The sequence below is a fragment of the Netta rufina genome (assembly GCF_964035555.1).
Source record: "Netta rufina genome assembly, chromosome: 20".
In the NCBI taxonomy this organism is placed as follows: domain Eukaryota; kingdom Metazoa; phylum Chordata; class Aves; order Anseriformes; family Anatidae; genus Netta; species Netta rufina.
This window is the reverse complement of record NC_140144.1, coordinates 3405091-3419427: the sequence shown is the minus strand read 5'-3', so window position 1 is coordinate 3419427 and position 14337 is coordinate 3405091. Positions and strand designations below refer to the sequence as shown.

Sequence of the window (14337 nt, the reverse complement as noted above, 5' to 3'; positions counted from 1 at the left end):
GGGGTTTTCCTGGGAGCCTCCCCACGGGGAGCATCTCCCAGGCGGCCCCGTGCCGTCACCAGCACCCAGGGGAGCGAGGGCTGCGGGGGAGGGTGGGCAAAAACGGGACGGCAAGGGCTGGGGGTGAAGGGCGAGACGAGGCCAGGAGCACGGGGACATGTGGGGCAGGAGGAGATCTGCCTGGGGGTGCTGCCACAACAACTCCTTGCCCTTTGGGGGCGAGGTGTGGGGCTGTCCAAGGTCCCCAGGCTGCTCCGCACGCACCCTGGGACTGCCGTCACCCCATGCCCAGGCTCGGCTGGGATTTAGGGAAAGCTTTTTTGGGAGGGGAGGTGGCAGCGGGGGGGCTTTGGCCTCGTCCCGCATCCGCCTGGTTCCCAGCTGGGCATCACCCCCTGGCCTCCAGCCCTCGGCCCTCGCGCATTTGGGTGCTGGCAGCAGCCAGGGAGGGGGGGGGCGAAGATCTGGGGCTTCGGCAGGGGTTGGCAGGGCACCGGGACCCCCGGCAGGGTCGGTGACAGCCCCGGGGGACACACCGAAAGCACTGGAGAGGCGCTGGGGGCACTGGGCGAGACTCAGGAGCTGGCAGCGTGTGTGTGTGCACACGTCGGGGACTGACCCCCCCCTGCATTGGGGGTGCCCCTGTCCCTGCCCCTGAAGGGGGTGCCCAGCCCAAACCACTTGGGGAGCCCCCTCCCCCAAAAAAAAAAAAAAAAAAAAGAAAAAAAAAGTGCCTTGCCTTGGGAACTTAAAACCTGTCTCTTCCAAGATATTTTATTAAGAATGTTATACAAATGTTTAAGATATGCTTATAATAATTAATAAAAGAACTAAAGCTTTATTTAAAGCCAGAGGAGGCTGTCCTTACTCCCCAACTGCCCGGCCCCAGGACACTGCTGTGTGTGTGTGGGGGGGGCTGTGATGGGGCTGAGGTGCAGCCCCCCCAAACCCGCTGTGAGCCGGGGGTGCCGGGGCCCCGCATCGCCTCCGGCAGCCCCGCACCAAGCCGGGAGCCCCAGGCCCCCACTGGTTTTATTGCCACAGGCAGCAGCAGGCAGCAGCTCCCATCCTAAAGTGCGAACCAGGAGGCACGGGGGTGAGGTGGGGGGCGGCCGGGCCCCCCCCCAGCACCCGGCTCCTTCTGCAGCCCCCCCCAAGGCACAGTGTGAGGGGTTTGCGGCAGGATCAGTGCTGGAGGGGGGCCCAGGGACCTGCCCAGCTCACACACGCAGCATCCCAGTGCCAAAACCGCACCCCCCCCAGCAGAGGGGGGCTCAGCACCCCCACCCTGAGCAGTCAGCACCCCAAATCCCACGGCCAAAAGCTCCCTGAGAGCCGGGGGACGGCCCCAGTGCCACCCCCGGTGGTGCCGCGTCCTGCACGGCACGGGGATGGGGACGCAGCCAGCAGCCGTGGCGGTGACACCCCAGCACCCCGCAATGTCCCGAGGGGGGGTCCCCACGCCTAGCCCACCCTGAGCAGCGGGTACACCACGAAGTAGCCGACGGTGGAGCCCGCGAGCACCCCGAGGAAGACCCAGGCGTTGTAGGACATGACGGCCAGCATCAGCGTGTAGCCCAGCACCACCTGCACCACGTGCAGCAGCGCCTGGGCCACGTGGAACTGGAACCACCTGCGGTGGGAGAAGCAAAAGCCCCGTCAGCGAGGGGAAAATGTGGGTGTCAGCCCCCCCCAGGGCACCGGGACTGACCTGAGGGAGGTTTGTAGGGCACGGGGAGGGAGCTGGGCACGGGGCTGGGGTCAGCGAGAGGCTGGCGTTAGGAGCAGCCTCAGGCACGGCTGGGATTAAAGGTAAGGTGAAAAACCCAGATTTTGACTTAAAAGGGTTGTGTTGGGAAGGAAACACCCCGGACAGCCTTGTTTGGGACTGCACCAGCTGAGCAGTGCCTGTCCCCACCCCAAAAGGACCCCGGGGGCTGCAGGCACTGGATGCAGCCGAAAGCACCGGGGGCACATCCCTGGGTACCCCACGGGGCTGGGACACCCCAGGGCTGGCTCCTGCGGCCACATCACCCCTGGCAGCCCCTTCGCAGCCCTTCCTTCACCCTGTCCCCACCTCCCAGCCACCCCCGAGCACCAGGCAGGGCCCAACCCCGCCCGGGCCATACCTGCCCTGCGTGGCCCCATGGCCACCGTCCCCCTCCTCGGGCTCCAGCAGCTCCTCGTGGCTCAGGCTGGGGGGCACGGCCAGCAGCGCCCGGTGCAGCACCCTGGCCTTGCCCATCTTCACCACCTCGTACAGCACCGACAGCAGCGCGACCACCAGCACGGAGAGCGCCAGCCCTGCCCCAGAAGCAGACCCCGACAAGTCAGCAGCTGGTTTTTCTTTTCCTTTTTTTTTTTCCTTTTTTTTTTTTTTCCCTGAAAAGAGCAGCTCGCCCTCAGCTGAACAAATATTTTTCAATGGGGAAAAAGATAAAAAAAAAAAAACTTGCCAGCTGCTCGCAGGAGGAAGGTTTGTTCATCTGTCGCTTCGCAGGACCGGACCTGCGGGGCTGGGGCCACCCCAAAGCCCCACAGAGTGCAGCAAAACCCCACTGTTAAGTGCTGGGTGTGGGGGGGCCGTGCCCTCCTCCAGCTCCCAGCCCACCAGCAGGTATCACTGCTAGCATTATTTAGAAGTAAATGCCAGAAATGCAAAAATCCCGGGTGGTTTTTGTGCCCTTTCCCCAGCTGGCGAGCACGGCCAGCAGCAGACAGACAGACAGACAGACGGACGGACGGGGCTGGCAGCCTACCTGTGGGGGTGTGCACGCTCCAGAAGTCAAACAGCAGCACCACCGTGTCCGAGAAGAAGAAGGTCATCTGCAAGAGAGGCCGAGGACAGGGGTTAGGGGGTGACGGAGCCGCCTGCACCACGGCAAACACGGCCCCGTGACTTCTGCAGGGCTGCGCACCCAGCACCCCACAGCCCTCCCAGGCCCCTTCCTGCTCACAGCCCTTCCCGGAATCAAAGCAAGAGGTGAGGTGTGTGCGTCTCCGCTTTCTTCTCTGCAGCTTTGCTGCTTTGAGCTGCAGCCTTCAAAGGCTGCAGGTCCCTGGTGGCCCTGCCCCTCCTGCGCCCGGCACAGCCCCCGGTGAGGTGCCGGGCAGGCACGCGGTGCAGTTTTTGTCCAGTTCCCGAAATGGAAAGAGGAACTCAACATCCCAGCCACGCAGAGCGGGCTCGGCACGTACCTCCTGCCTTCTTGCAGGGCAGCTTTTTCCTTCCAGCCCGTGTCTGGGCTGGCGAGAGAAATCCTGAGCTAACCCTTGTGGTGGGGAGCCGGCAGCCCAAAGCTCCAGCAACCCGCACGCTGCCGGGGCTTGAGGAGCAGGAGGAGGCAGACAGGGGCTGCGGGTGCCGTCTGGAGCCTAAAGCGAAACTGGCTGGCGGCTGCAGCCCAGCCCGGGAACCCTCCGCTTTCCTGCACCTCCCACGGGATTTTTCTTTTTTTCCAGCCAAAGCCCCGAGGCTGCTGCGGTTCCGGCTGCCGGGGGCTGCCCAGGACCCACCCAGGACCACGACTGCTTTGTGGGGAGGGCTCGAGGCAGGCAGCGAAGCCGCCCGGTGCTGGCATGCCCAGCCCTGATGAGCCTTTAACCGGTGAGCACCCGACCGAGAGCTTCACCACGTCGGAACAGGAGGAGAAAGCCTTGCCCGCGGCTCTTCCCCACTGAAACCGCCCGGAGCTGAGGGCACGGCTGCCAATTCCTGGGCCTTTGCCACAAAAACCTGTGCTGGGTTTTCCTCCTGCCCTTGGCAGAGCTCTCCGGGTCCCAGCAGCTGGGACCCCCCAGCCCAGGTCTGTCCCCCCCTGTGCTCCCTGTGCCCAGGGCGAGCGGTGCCCGCGCCGCTCTCAGGCTCTAATTACACGCTGTGGCCACTCGTTACCAAAGCACATTAGGACGTATAATTGGCTTATGCTTTTAAGCCTCCTTTGGCAACGGATTTATGATAATTAGCCTTTAAATGAAACTATTTCTCCTTTGCATGCTTCAACCCTCAGTCTGCAGGGCCGGGCACGGCGGCGGTAACGTTACTGTGGGGACGTGGGTGACTTGCAGAAGGTCCCCGCACTGCTGCTGGTCCCAGGGCACCCAGCCTGGGCAGCTTCTGCCCCGTGCCCTTGGGCACCCAGCGTGTCCGGGAGGCCAAAACGATGCTGCTGGGGCCAATGGCACCCTGCCCCTCTCCCCCATTTAAAAGGATAGGTTTAGATTAGATACAAGGAAGGAATTCTTCACTCGGAGGGCGGTGAGGCCCAGGCCCAGGCTGCCCAGAGAAGCTGGGGGTGCCCCATCCTGGAGGGGTTCAAGGTGAGGTTGGAGGGGCTCTGAGCTCTAAGGTCCCTTCCAAACCCTTCTGTGATGCTGTGGCTCCATCCTACAGGACCCCACAGCGTGACCCCTCCTCAGACAGCAGCCACACTGACTGTGCTGTCAAAGGCTGAGGGTAAATCCCCAAATCCTCGCCGTGGGGTGACATGCCAGCAGGGATTCTGGTCCGAGGGGCTTGGTCCTGCCCCCCCTTACTGGCAGTGACCCCCCAGGAGCTGTGTGGGCAGCACCCAGCACCCTGCCTGGCTTCACGCACCCCAGCAGGGTGGCTGGGCACCACCCCACGCTGCAGCTCCTCACGTGCAGGGCACAGCCGTGTCGGGGCTTCACCCCTGGGGCTCCTCTTGTGAAAAACTCAGCTCTGCCTGCTCGGCATGGCACGGGGCTGGCTGCCCTGCTGCTCCGGTCCGACCAGGGCACCCGGCCCCACACGCCTTAGGGACACCCTGCGTTGGGGTGCGAGGAGCAGGCAGGCAGCGCACCCCATGGCCGGCTCCCCGGGGCCGCTGCTGCTCGCAGTCCCTGTCCCAAGCCCGGCCAAATCACGGGACAAAAACAGGAACCGCGGCACAGGCTTTGCAGGAAGATGCCAAGGGAAATGAATCAGCCTCTGCACGGCCCCTGGGAACGAGATCCGACAGCAGAGGTTTAAAGGAGGCTGCTCCAGGGGGACCCCGGCCCCAAAAGAAGGGGGGTCCCCAGAGAAGAAAGGGGTCCCCAGGAAAGAAGGGGGCCGGCGAACAGCGTGCCCAGGGCTGGGGTGGCAGGGCCGGGGGGTGCCCGCACCCACCCGCACAGCAGCGGGACGGGAGGGCTGGGGGCTGCCCCCACCCGTGGGTGCCAAGCGGGCACAGCCGGGCTGCCCCCCGCGCACTGCGCGCTCGGCACGGGCACGGCTGGGCTCGGCTCGGCTCGGCACGGCGGCAGCCTCACCTGCATGGTGGCGGAGCAGAGCGGAGCCCGTCCCGTCCCGGTTCAGCCCCGTCCTGTCCCGGTTCAGCCCCGTCCCGTCCCGTCCCGTCCCGTCCCGGCTCAGCTGAGCCCGGCGCGGCTCCGTGACGCGCAGCGCGGAGCGCCCCGGGAGTTGTAGTGCCGAGCCCAGCCGTGCCGAGCCGTGCCGTGCCACCGAGTGTGTTTTTCCTTACGGGCAGAGCTGGCACTGGCGTTTTCAGGCCGCATTTGCTGCTTGAAATAATGATAACAACACTAAAAGCCTCCCCTCTCCTCCGTGCTGCTGCTTAAAATCCTGCCTCCGCAGCTCCCTGCAGCAGCCACCAGCCGGGTGTGGGCAGCTGGCGAGGGGTGGGAGGTGGGTGCAGTTCTCCCCCAAAACCACTGCTGCTGGGCAAACAAACAAACCGACCGCCCCCCCTGCCTCGGAGGGGAGAAACTGGACTTGGCTCACAGCTGCTTGTTCTTCCTTCATTTATTGCCAAGCTGGCCAGAAGCTCTGGCTGGGGTTTTCCAGGCGGGGTAGGTGCACCCAGCACCCAGCACCCTGTCACAGCCCAGCTCGGATCCAGCCTCCTCCCGGGCTGCCCAGGGCTGTGGTGCCGGCGTGTCCCCGCTCTCCTTTCCTACCCCTGCCTTGTGCAGGAGATTTCTTCTTTTTGCTGCAGGGTTTGACCTCCCCCTGCCGTGACACCCCCATGCACTCCTGTGCCCTGGGTGGGCAAAGCGTGGCAGCAGCCCTCAGGTAGCAGCAAGGACAGGGCCAGGACCAGCAGAAAAGGGGCACCAGGCCAGGAGCACGCAGCAGGACGGGGACCACGGGGCTCCAACCCCTGCTGCCGTGCCTTATGGTGCCCATCACTATGTGAGCCGCAGCCCCAAAACACAGCTGGGGTGTGAGGAGACGAGGCTCCAAGCATTTATGTCTCTCCCCAGTGAAGAGCTGCCCGTTGCTCTCCTGTTTTCCCACCCTGGTAGCATTTTTGCCTTTTGTTTTTTCTTTCCTGCTGTCATGATTACACGATTCTCATACATATATATGTAATATATATATAATTTATAGAGCAATGACTTTTGTAAACAGTATTCTTCTACTTCAGAAGGAAGTGTAGTCCGTGGCACACTGCAGCTACAGAACCACCTCCACCCGCATCCCCCCCGGGCCAGGTCGGGGACGGGGAGGAGGCTCTGGTGCCGCGTGCGTGTCCCCGGTCTCAGCTGAAGCAGACTGGTCCCACTGTGAATCCGAACTGGTGCGAGGCGTCGCCGTTGTGAAACACGGCCAGGTCCCGCAGGGGCAGCAGGGAGAGCTCCTCGGTGGTGAACTGGAAGATGGTGTCGGTGATGGAGGACTCGTTGTCCAGCTGAAAGGAGGGCGGGCGGCACTGAGACCACGTCCCCCTGCCACAAACCACCCCATTCTCCCAGCCCGGGGCAGCTTCCCGGGGATGCTCTCCCATCCCAGCCCACCAAGCCCAGCTCGGAGCCCTGGGCACACAATGCACACAGAGCCTGGTGCTTCTTCCAGGCTCGAGCCCCCTGCTCACCAGGCAGCCCTGCAGGGTGGCTGTGTAGCTCTGCTCCCGGGAGTCCGCCAGGAAGAGGATTTCCTTCTCGGGCTGGGGCTGGCCCCGTTCTGGGGCTGGGCTGCAGGAGTAGGAGACCTTCTGTGCGGCCAGGCGGCTGTGCAGCCGCAGGAAGCGCAGCTGCACCGTGCTGGCGCCCACGTACTCCAGCTGCAGATGCAACGAGAGAGAGGGAAGGGTGCTGGGGGCTGCTTGCAGGGTCCGTGTCCCCCACCACGCCCCAAAGACAGGGCAGGAGGCAGCCCTACAAAAGCACAGCTCTGAATTTCCTTGCTGAGGGAGAAGGTGATGCTTTTTGCCACGCACAGGCAGCAGGACCCTGTGCCCAGGCATCCAGGAGCTGGCAGGGCCCCAGGGAAGGGCTTCATGTCCCCCCGGCCAGACACTCACCAGGAAGCCCCCAGGCAGGGCGCTGAACCACTCGAAGGTGTCCTTGGAGGTGTAGGTGCTCAGCCAGGCCTTGATGGGGACCTGTGGGGATCGGGGACCACATCCCGGTGTCCCAGCAGGGGTTGGTGGCACCGCCAGGTTGAAGACCCGGCCGTGACAACCCATGCAGGCTGAGAGTGTCCCGTGGGGCCGTACCTGGTTGTGGACGGGGGCTATGCAGGTCTCGCCCCCCGCCGTGAAGTTGCAGAAGGCCAGCAGGGCATCCCGGGGGCTGCCCTGGTTGGGGTCGATGTAGTAGTGCCCTGCGGGGATGCAGAGTGGGGCTGGAGGCACAGGGAGGGCAGCACACGGCTGCCACCCCTTCCCCGGCTGCACACCCACACGCTGGGGATGTGCTGTGTGCCTTCCCCTCCTTGCACCCACCCGCACCCTGCTGTGCGTGCACACCATGCCCACGAGCACCCGACACGCACACAGCCCCCCAAAACCTCGGGGCTGGAGCTGGTGCAGGAGGACATCCTGCATGGAGGAGCTGAGGATGCCCATAAACCCCGCTGAGCTCATCCCCCCATCCTCATCCCCCCTAACGGCAGTTGTAGAGGGAATCCTGGCCCCATGGCCCTGGCCTGAAGGGCTGTCCGGGGCTGGGGGACAACGCAGGGCGTCCCCTGTACCGTCGGGCAAGCTGGGGTGGGCCAGCAGCAGCTCCTTGCAGGTGGCCGCGGGGTTGTCCTTGGTGCCGTCGGGGTGCTCCACCAGCGCTCTCAGCTCGCGGCTCAGGGCCTCCAGCAGAGCCCGCGCCGCAGTGCGGTTCAGGTGGTCGGAGGGGTGGAGGAGATGCTGGAAATCACGGGGACAGAGCCCAGCTCCCGTTGGCCCCCCTGGCATTTTGGCCAGGAGCACGGCCAAGTGCTGGGGGAGGTGTGGGGGGGACAAGGATGGAGCCTGGCTGGGTACGGGAGGGATTGACCCATCTGCGTGCTCTGCTCTTCGTGCAGAGGGACGTGAGGCATTGTCACTGTCCCTTTGTCCCCAGCAGGCAGCAGCCACCAGAGCCAGGAGCCCCCCAGCCCCACGCAGCCCCACTCACCCGCAGCTCCTCCTTGGACAGCGTCAGCGTGGGGCCGCTGGGGCCGGGGGGGCCGGCGGGACCCTGGGTGACAGTGACAGTGGTGACACGGGAAGCCCCTGCCACCCTCACAGCTCCTCCGCCTGCACCAGCACTGCCCATCCCCGTGGCACCAGCCACCACTTCGGGTCCCTGAGGGACGTCGGTGGCTTTGCTTACCGGTGGTCCCGGCTTGCCCCTGGGTCCCGGCTGGCCCGGGGAACCTTTCAGCCCCTGCCCGAAGATGAGGAGGAAGAGGAAGGAAAGGCGAGGTGCTGAGCTGCTGCCTCATGTCCCCACAGTGGGCACGGGGCTGTCCCGCACCCCCCAGGACGAGGACAGGAGGGGACAGAGCCCCGCAGCAGGGCTCACCCCATGCCCGCTGCCCCCACACTCACTTTTTGTCCCGACAAGCCCTGGAAGAGAAAAGCAAGGGGGTGCCTCAGGGGGAGGCTGCCGGCCCTGCGGACCCCCGTGTGCTGGGGGGCGAAGGACTTACCGGCTTCCCGGGGAGCCCAGGGAGCCCCCGTGGGCCGTGGGGACCAGTGTCACCCTACGAAGGGACACAGGGATGTCACACACAGCCCTGACGGGGCATCTCCCAGCCCTGCTCCCTTATTACCAGCCCCTTCCCCAGGTTGCTTTTTGCTGGTGTATTTTGCACAAAAAGGGGAAGAATCCACCCCAAACCCCTGCCCTGTCCCCCCCCACCCCGCAGGTACCTGCAGTCCCTTGGGTCCCGGCCTCCCGGGGACGCCGTGGGGTCCTTGCTTGCCCTAGGAGACGTGGAGGGGAGTGACACGGGGTGGGACACAGCGGGGTGACACGGGGGGGGGAGAGAGGCACAAGCCCTCCACGCACCTTGAAGCCCTCGTCCCCTTGCTGCCCCAGGTCGCCCCTGCTGCCCTTCTCGCCCTAGGAGAGTGAGGGAGAGAGTTGGTGGCCAGGAGGGGGGTGGAAGTGGCCAGGGACAACACTGAGGGGGGGACCCTGCCCCAGAGACCCCGCTCTGGTCACTCCGGTGGCTGTATTCGATGGGGTGGGCACAGGGGGTGCTGCCCGGGGGCAAGGGGGTGTCTGCCTGGCCACATCTCCCCGGGGCAAACAGCTCCTGGCCTCCAGCAAGCCGGGCAGGTGGCTGGGGATGGGAAATTCCCAGGGCCAGCCACCTGAGAAACTTCCGGGGAAAAAAAAATACAATAAATAAATAAATAAATCAATAACCCTTTTGGTCTGTTAGCGGAGCGTTTCCATCCTCTGCTCAGCCGCCAAGGCAAGGCTGGGAGTACTTTACCCCAGAGTAAAATATTGTCCTAGGAAGGCTCGAGGAAATGCTTGGAAAAACTCAATGTGAGGAAAAACTCAAGGAAAATAAAAAAAAAAATTCTGCGTGTGCTTAAGTCCTGTGGGAAGAAACCCCCCCAGCACACCCCGGCAGCCCCTTGCAGCCTCAGCGAACGCCCGGGCCCGCAGCTTCTGCCACTGCTGGTTCAGCCTGCAATTAATTTAAAGCCTCATTTATCGCTGCCTTTCTCTTCCCGAAGGCTGCGAGCAGCCACCCGCCCCCAGGGCCTGCTTGTCGCTCGTATTTATGGCCTGGAGGCTGACGGACGGGGCGTGAGGACAGGGCCGCCTGCACCAAGGACGCTGCAGGCCTGGCCTTCGGGGAGCGGGGAGGGGGTGCAGGGATCCAGCCTCGTGCCAGCCTGTGCCCGGGGCCCCAGCCCCATAAACGTCACCTACCTTGGGTCCTTTCGGTCCTGGGTCTCCTCTGATGCCCTTCAGCCCCGGGATGCCCTAAGAGAGACGAAGCGACACCGCTGGCCCTGCCTGTGGCTGAGGAGGGGACTCAGGAGCCACGAGGGCTGCGAGAATTTGGGGTGTTTTTAGCGACCTCGAAGCATTCCTCAGCTTTCATTTTCCCTTTTGGCAATCCCTCCTCGCCTTCACTAACCCGTTATAAACACAGATCAGGTCCCCTGGCTGGCTGCAGAACATCCTGCCTTTGTTTTCCTTTCGGTGCCATTTCCGAAGCTGTTTTATTATTATCGTTACCATTTAACTGGAGAAAAAGCAACTCCCAACAGTCAGAAAATAAACTTGGCCTTTTTTTTTTTGCCTAACACTGAGCTGGGAGGGGTAAGGCAGGATGAGAGCTGTGCAGCACCTGGAAGCCCCACTCTTTTTAAGGCCCCTGCTCTGGTCATGGGGGGCACCCACAGGGTGCAGATGGGGAGCAGGGAGCACCCCAAACCTCGCTGCTTGGTCCCAGTACTCACGTAGGGTCCTTGTGGGCCCTGGGGCCCCGCCAGCCCCTCGTCACCTGGGTGGCCCTGCAATGCAGAAGCGAGAAACCCTCCGCTGGGGCAGGATGGGACTGGGAGGAACTGGGGGGGGGGGACAGAGGCCTGGCCATGTGCCACGGTGTCCCTCTATCAGCCCAGCCTTTGGGTACAGCCAAAGGCACCCGAAGCACCCTGGCCACGTACCTTGGGTCCACGGGGGCCCCTTGGGGGCCGGTGTCCTGCCTTGCCTCGCTTGCCCTGGGGACAGGAGACGAGACTCAGAGCACAGTAAATTCATCGACCCCACTGCCCGCGTCCCCCTCGCCATCAGCCCAGCTCTCCGCGAGGACGAGCACGCCCTTACCCTCCTGCCAGCTTCTCCAGGGACCCCTTCTTGCCCCTCACGCCCCACATCGCCCTGGGGAGAGAAGAGAGGAGACGTTTTTGTCACCAGCACTGGGACATCTGAGCCCGGGGTGATGCTGAGCAAGGGATGCCCTCCTGGTGCTGGTTTCTCCCCAGGGACCATGGCTTGGACCCCCCCGCTCTGCACCTCCCCCATGCAGGATGCTGCTGGCAGTACCTTTTCTCCTTTGCGACCTTTCTGCCCTTGGGGACCGGCTTGTCCTGGAGAGCCCTAAAATCCCAAAGGAGAAAGCAACCCCCTGTTAGGGTGCTGGGATGTCCCCACCCCGCTCTCACCCACACTGTGCACAGGAGCAGGGTTTGAGCTGAAGCCTCTTTGGGGCAGTGTTTTGGCAGGAGCAGGAGCACCCGTGTGGGTTTTGCTGCATCTCCAGGAAATCCCAGCTCAGCTGCCCACACCGGAGAAGCACCAGCACGGCCACCCCAGCCCCTCACCGTGCGCCCTGGTTTTCCCGGTGTGCCCAGCTCCCCTTTTGCACCCATCAGGCCCTAAGGAAAAATGAAATAAATCAACCCAGCTCCAAAAGACGGCATTTGGGAGGTAATCCCCAGCTCCTCGGGCAGCCTGGTGAGGTCCAGGCTGCAGGAGCAGGGCAGCCACTCACCTCGGCACCGCTCGACCCCGGGGCTCCGGCATTGCCTGGTGTCCCCAGGGCGCCCTGGGTTCATTGGGAGACAAAGCAGGGACCAGCATCAGCTCTGGGATCAGGGGCAGGGCTCCTGTTGCTCCCCGAGGGACCCTGGTGCCACCTCCGCCTTTCCACCCCGTGCCTGTGTCCCCACGGAGCCCACACCTCACCTGCCGGCCCGGCTTCCCCGGTGCGCCCACCGCTCCTCTGGCTCCTCGGTGCCCGGCGTAGCCCTTGAACCCGGGGCCACCCGGCTGCCCGCGGGCACCCACCGAGCCCTGCAGGACACACGTGCTGAGGGCACAGCCGTGCCCGGGCAGCTCAGTGCTCGAGGACGGGGCTGCAGGCAAGGCACAGCACAGAGCAGCATCCCCAGTGCTGCGCACCGCAGGGCCACGGCTGTAACCACGCTGTTTGCCTCCCGCCCAACCCCTGGCAAGCCCCACAGGTTTGCTTGGTGAAAGCCAGAAGAAAGGAAGCCAAAAACGAACCCGCCCTGCTTCGGGCAGGCTCTGGGAGCTGGGGATTAAATGCACGGCGGCCACAGCAAATTTTGATGATTTATTTAATAGCCCTATTAAGATGCCTTTAATGAGCTGTGGTTGTAGAGGAACCAAGGAGATGACAACTCATTCCCGGGTGACTGCAGAGCCACCCAGGGCAGGGCAGGGTCCCCGCGTGCCCCCAGGTTCCTGCCCCCAGCAGCAAGCAGCCCGAGGTGCCCAGGGCTGCCTGCTGGTGCCTTTATTCCCATTCCACGCTGCACCTTTGGAGGGTTTGGCACGGAGGCAGGCCGGTACTCACCGTGGGGCCAGGCTGCCCGCGGTCTCCCTTCACTCCTTCATCTCCTGCGGGTCCCTGCGGTGATGTTGGGGGGTCAGCACAAACCCGGCCCCACCACGTGCTTCGTGCTCGGGCCCTTTGCAGGCATTTGGAGCATCCCCTCCCACCCTCTGCCAGCCGAGGGGTGCGTGACAGTGCCTGGTGGCACCTGGGTGCCACAGGGTTGTCGATGGGCTGAGATGGCAGGGGTGGGCCTTGCACAAGGCATCAGAAATGCTAGGCTGGTTTTTGGGGTGGGGGCACAGTCCCCCTGTTGGGACCCAGAGCCTCATTTCTGACCACCCCCCAGCAGTTATGGGGCAACAACTCCTTTGGCTTCAGCCTGTGCTGGAAATGGCAGAGCCCTGGTGAAGCCTCGGAGAGCTCCCAGCTCCACAAGCCCAGGACAGCAGTACCTCCAACCCAGCAGCACCGGTGGGGCCATCCCTGCCTCGGGGTCCTGGGTCTCCCTGGGGAAGAAAGGGAAACGCTCCCAGCTCTGTTCCTGGCAAGCTTCTGGCCTTGGAGATCTCGGCTTGAGGTGCCAGGGTCTGACCCAGGTCCACCGAGCGTCCCCCACCAGCCAGGGAAAGCAGTGCTTGGGTAGAGCCCAGAATGAGACGGGCAGGAGCATTGCCCTCCTTACCTTCGCTCCCTCGAGACCTTGGGGCCCTGGAGGACCTCTCAGACCTGTGCCGCCCTGTTTGGGGGTCAAGAAAAACCCGGGACTGACAAGCTTCAGCCCTGCCCGATGCTCCTGGTCACAAACGTGTCCCCCACCCCCATCAGCAATCATCCCGAAGGGGGACAGGGACACGAGGTGACTTACCGACCGCCCTCGGGCTCCTGCAGGCCCTGCAGCGCCGGTGACACCGACCTGGCCCTGGGACAGAGAGGGGGATGCGCTCAGCAGCTGGAGCTCGGCTGAAGGCAGCATGAAACGGGCACACGGCTGCTTCCTTCAGGCCGGCAGCCCCACGGGGACAAGAAGCTGTCCCAGAGGCACTGGTGGCTCCTCCCTGGCACTACGGGCACACGGGGAGAGCAGCACCCACAGGCACCAGTGGCTGGAGAAAAAGAGGCGCGAGGCCGGACCAGTGCTCCCAACACGGAGGAACTGGGCAGAACTCTGGGTAGCTCAGGCTCCTCATGGCTCTGAGGTCCCGAAAGCTTTCAGAGACTGAAATCCACCTCTGAGAAAGTCGTGCAAAGGCAAAGCCCACGCAGGCGGGCTGATCTCACAGGGCCAGATGAAACTCTGCACACCAAGCTGTGTTTTCCTGCCCAGAGGCTCACACGCAGGGAGCTGCTCCTGCCCGGGCCTGGCACGCACCCTTTTGTGCCACCAGGACCCAATTTGGGTGTCACGCCCATGAGACACAAAACTCCCAAATTAAGATTTGCCAATTCTTAGCATTTTCTGTAGCTCCTGGTGCCTGAGGTCTCCTGCTGGGGGCAAGCCCTGTTCCTGAGCACCCCACACCCAGCTGGGGCAAGCACTGGAGCCCCGCGGCACTGGAGCACTCCCTCGCTGTACTTGCCAGCAAACCTTCCTGGCCCTTCTCTCCTCTGGGGCCTTTGTGTCCGATTTCCCCCGTAGCAGCTCCTGGTCCTGGCACTCCAGGAAGGCCCCGAGGGCCAGCATCCCCCTGCTCCGAGATGGAAACAGCGGCGTCACAGCAAGGAGGAGGAAGGAGAAGCAATTAAACGAGCGTCCCCACGAGGACACGTCCCCCAGGCACCCATCAGGTCCCGGGGACACCCCTTTTCCTGCACCCATCCCACTGGGACGAGGCGGG

At 63.8% G+C, this 14337-nt stretch overlaps 2 protein-coding genes across 2 annotated transcripts in view; both read right to left on the bottom strand.

Moving 5' to 3' along the window:
• Nucleotides 1–1447: 1447 nt before the first annotated feature.
• On the bottom strand, nucleotides 1448–5366 carry SLC31A2 (solute carrier family 31 member 2). Its single transcript, XM_084299193.1, has 4 exons — nucleotides 5275–5366; nucleotides 2760–2826; nucleotides 2130–2304; nucleotides 1448–1633 (listed from the first exon to the last, which is right to left on the bottom strand). Exons 1-4 carry the CDS (start codon nucleotides 5278–5280, stop codon nucleotides 1465–1467), a joined length of 417 nt encoding a protein of 138 aa, XP_084155319.1. The 5' UTR covers nucleotides 5281–5366; the 3' UTR covers nucleotides 1448–1464.
• A 1140-nt stretch (nucleotides 5367–6506) lies between these two features.
• LOC311217065 (uncharacterized protein) overlaps nucleotides 6507–14337 on the bottom strand; it is a gene marked incomplete at both ends in the record, with an annotated part of 71540 nt that continues 63709 nt past the window's right edge. The window contains 24 exons of the mRNA XM_084298802.1: nucleotides 6507–6656; nucleotides 6840–7028; nucleotides 7269–7349; nucleotides 7464–7570; nucleotides 7943–8108; nucleotides 8359–8421; nucleotides 8557–8610; nucleotides 8775–8792; nucleotides 8876–8929; nucleotides 9099–9152; nucleotides 9238–9291; nucleotides 10120–10173; nucleotides 10656–10709; nucleotides 10866–10919; nucleotides 11026–11079; nucleotides 11245–11298; nucleotides 11523–11576; nucleotides 11693–11746; nucleotides 11887–11994; nucleotides 12521–12574; nucleotides 12955–13008; nucleotides 13185–13238; nucleotides 13368–13421; nucleotides 14080–14187. Coding sequence (XP_084154928.1) covers nucleotides 6507–6656; nucleotides 6840–7028; nucleotides 7269–7349; nucleotides 7464–7570; nucleotides 7943–8108; nucleotides 8359–8421; nucleotides 8557–8610; nucleotides 8775–8792; nucleotides 8876–8929; nucleotides 9099–9152; nucleotides 9238–9291; nucleotides 10120–10173; nucleotides 10656–10709; nucleotides 10866–10919; nucleotides 11026–11079; nucleotides 11245–11298; nucleotides 11523–11576; nucleotides 11693–11746; nucleotides 11887–11994; nucleotides 12521–12574; nucleotides 12955–13008; nucleotides 13185–13238; nucleotides 13368–13421; nucleotides 14080–14187 — 1800 coding nt within the window. The remainder of the gene's footprint in view (nucleotides 6657–6839; nucleotides 7029–7268; nucleotides 7350–7463; nucleotides 7571–7942; nucleotides 8109–8358; nucleotides 8422–8556; nucleotides 8611–8774; nucleotides 8793–8875; nucleotides 8930–9098; nucleotides 9153–9237; nucleotides 9292–10119; nucleotides 10174–10655; nucleotides 10710–10865; nucleotides 10920–11025; nucleotides 11080–11244; nucleotides 11299–11522; nucleotides 11577–11692; nucleotides 11747–11886; nucleotides 11995–12520; nucleotides 12575–12954; nucleotides 13009–13184; nucleotides 13239–13367; nucleotides 13422–14079; nucleotides 14188–14337) is intronic.

Coding starts and splice junctions, on each gene's coding strand:
- SLC31A2 (XM_084299193.1), bottom strand. Junction 2,305..2,759: donor GAGCGTGCACACCCCCACAG/GTAGGCTGCCAG, acceptor CTTCTGGGGCAG/GGCTGGCGCTCTCCGTGCTG. Junction 1,634..2,129: donor CATGGGGCCACGCAGGGCAG/GTATGGCCCGGG, acceptor CTCCCACCGCAG/GTGGTTCCAGTTCCACGTGG.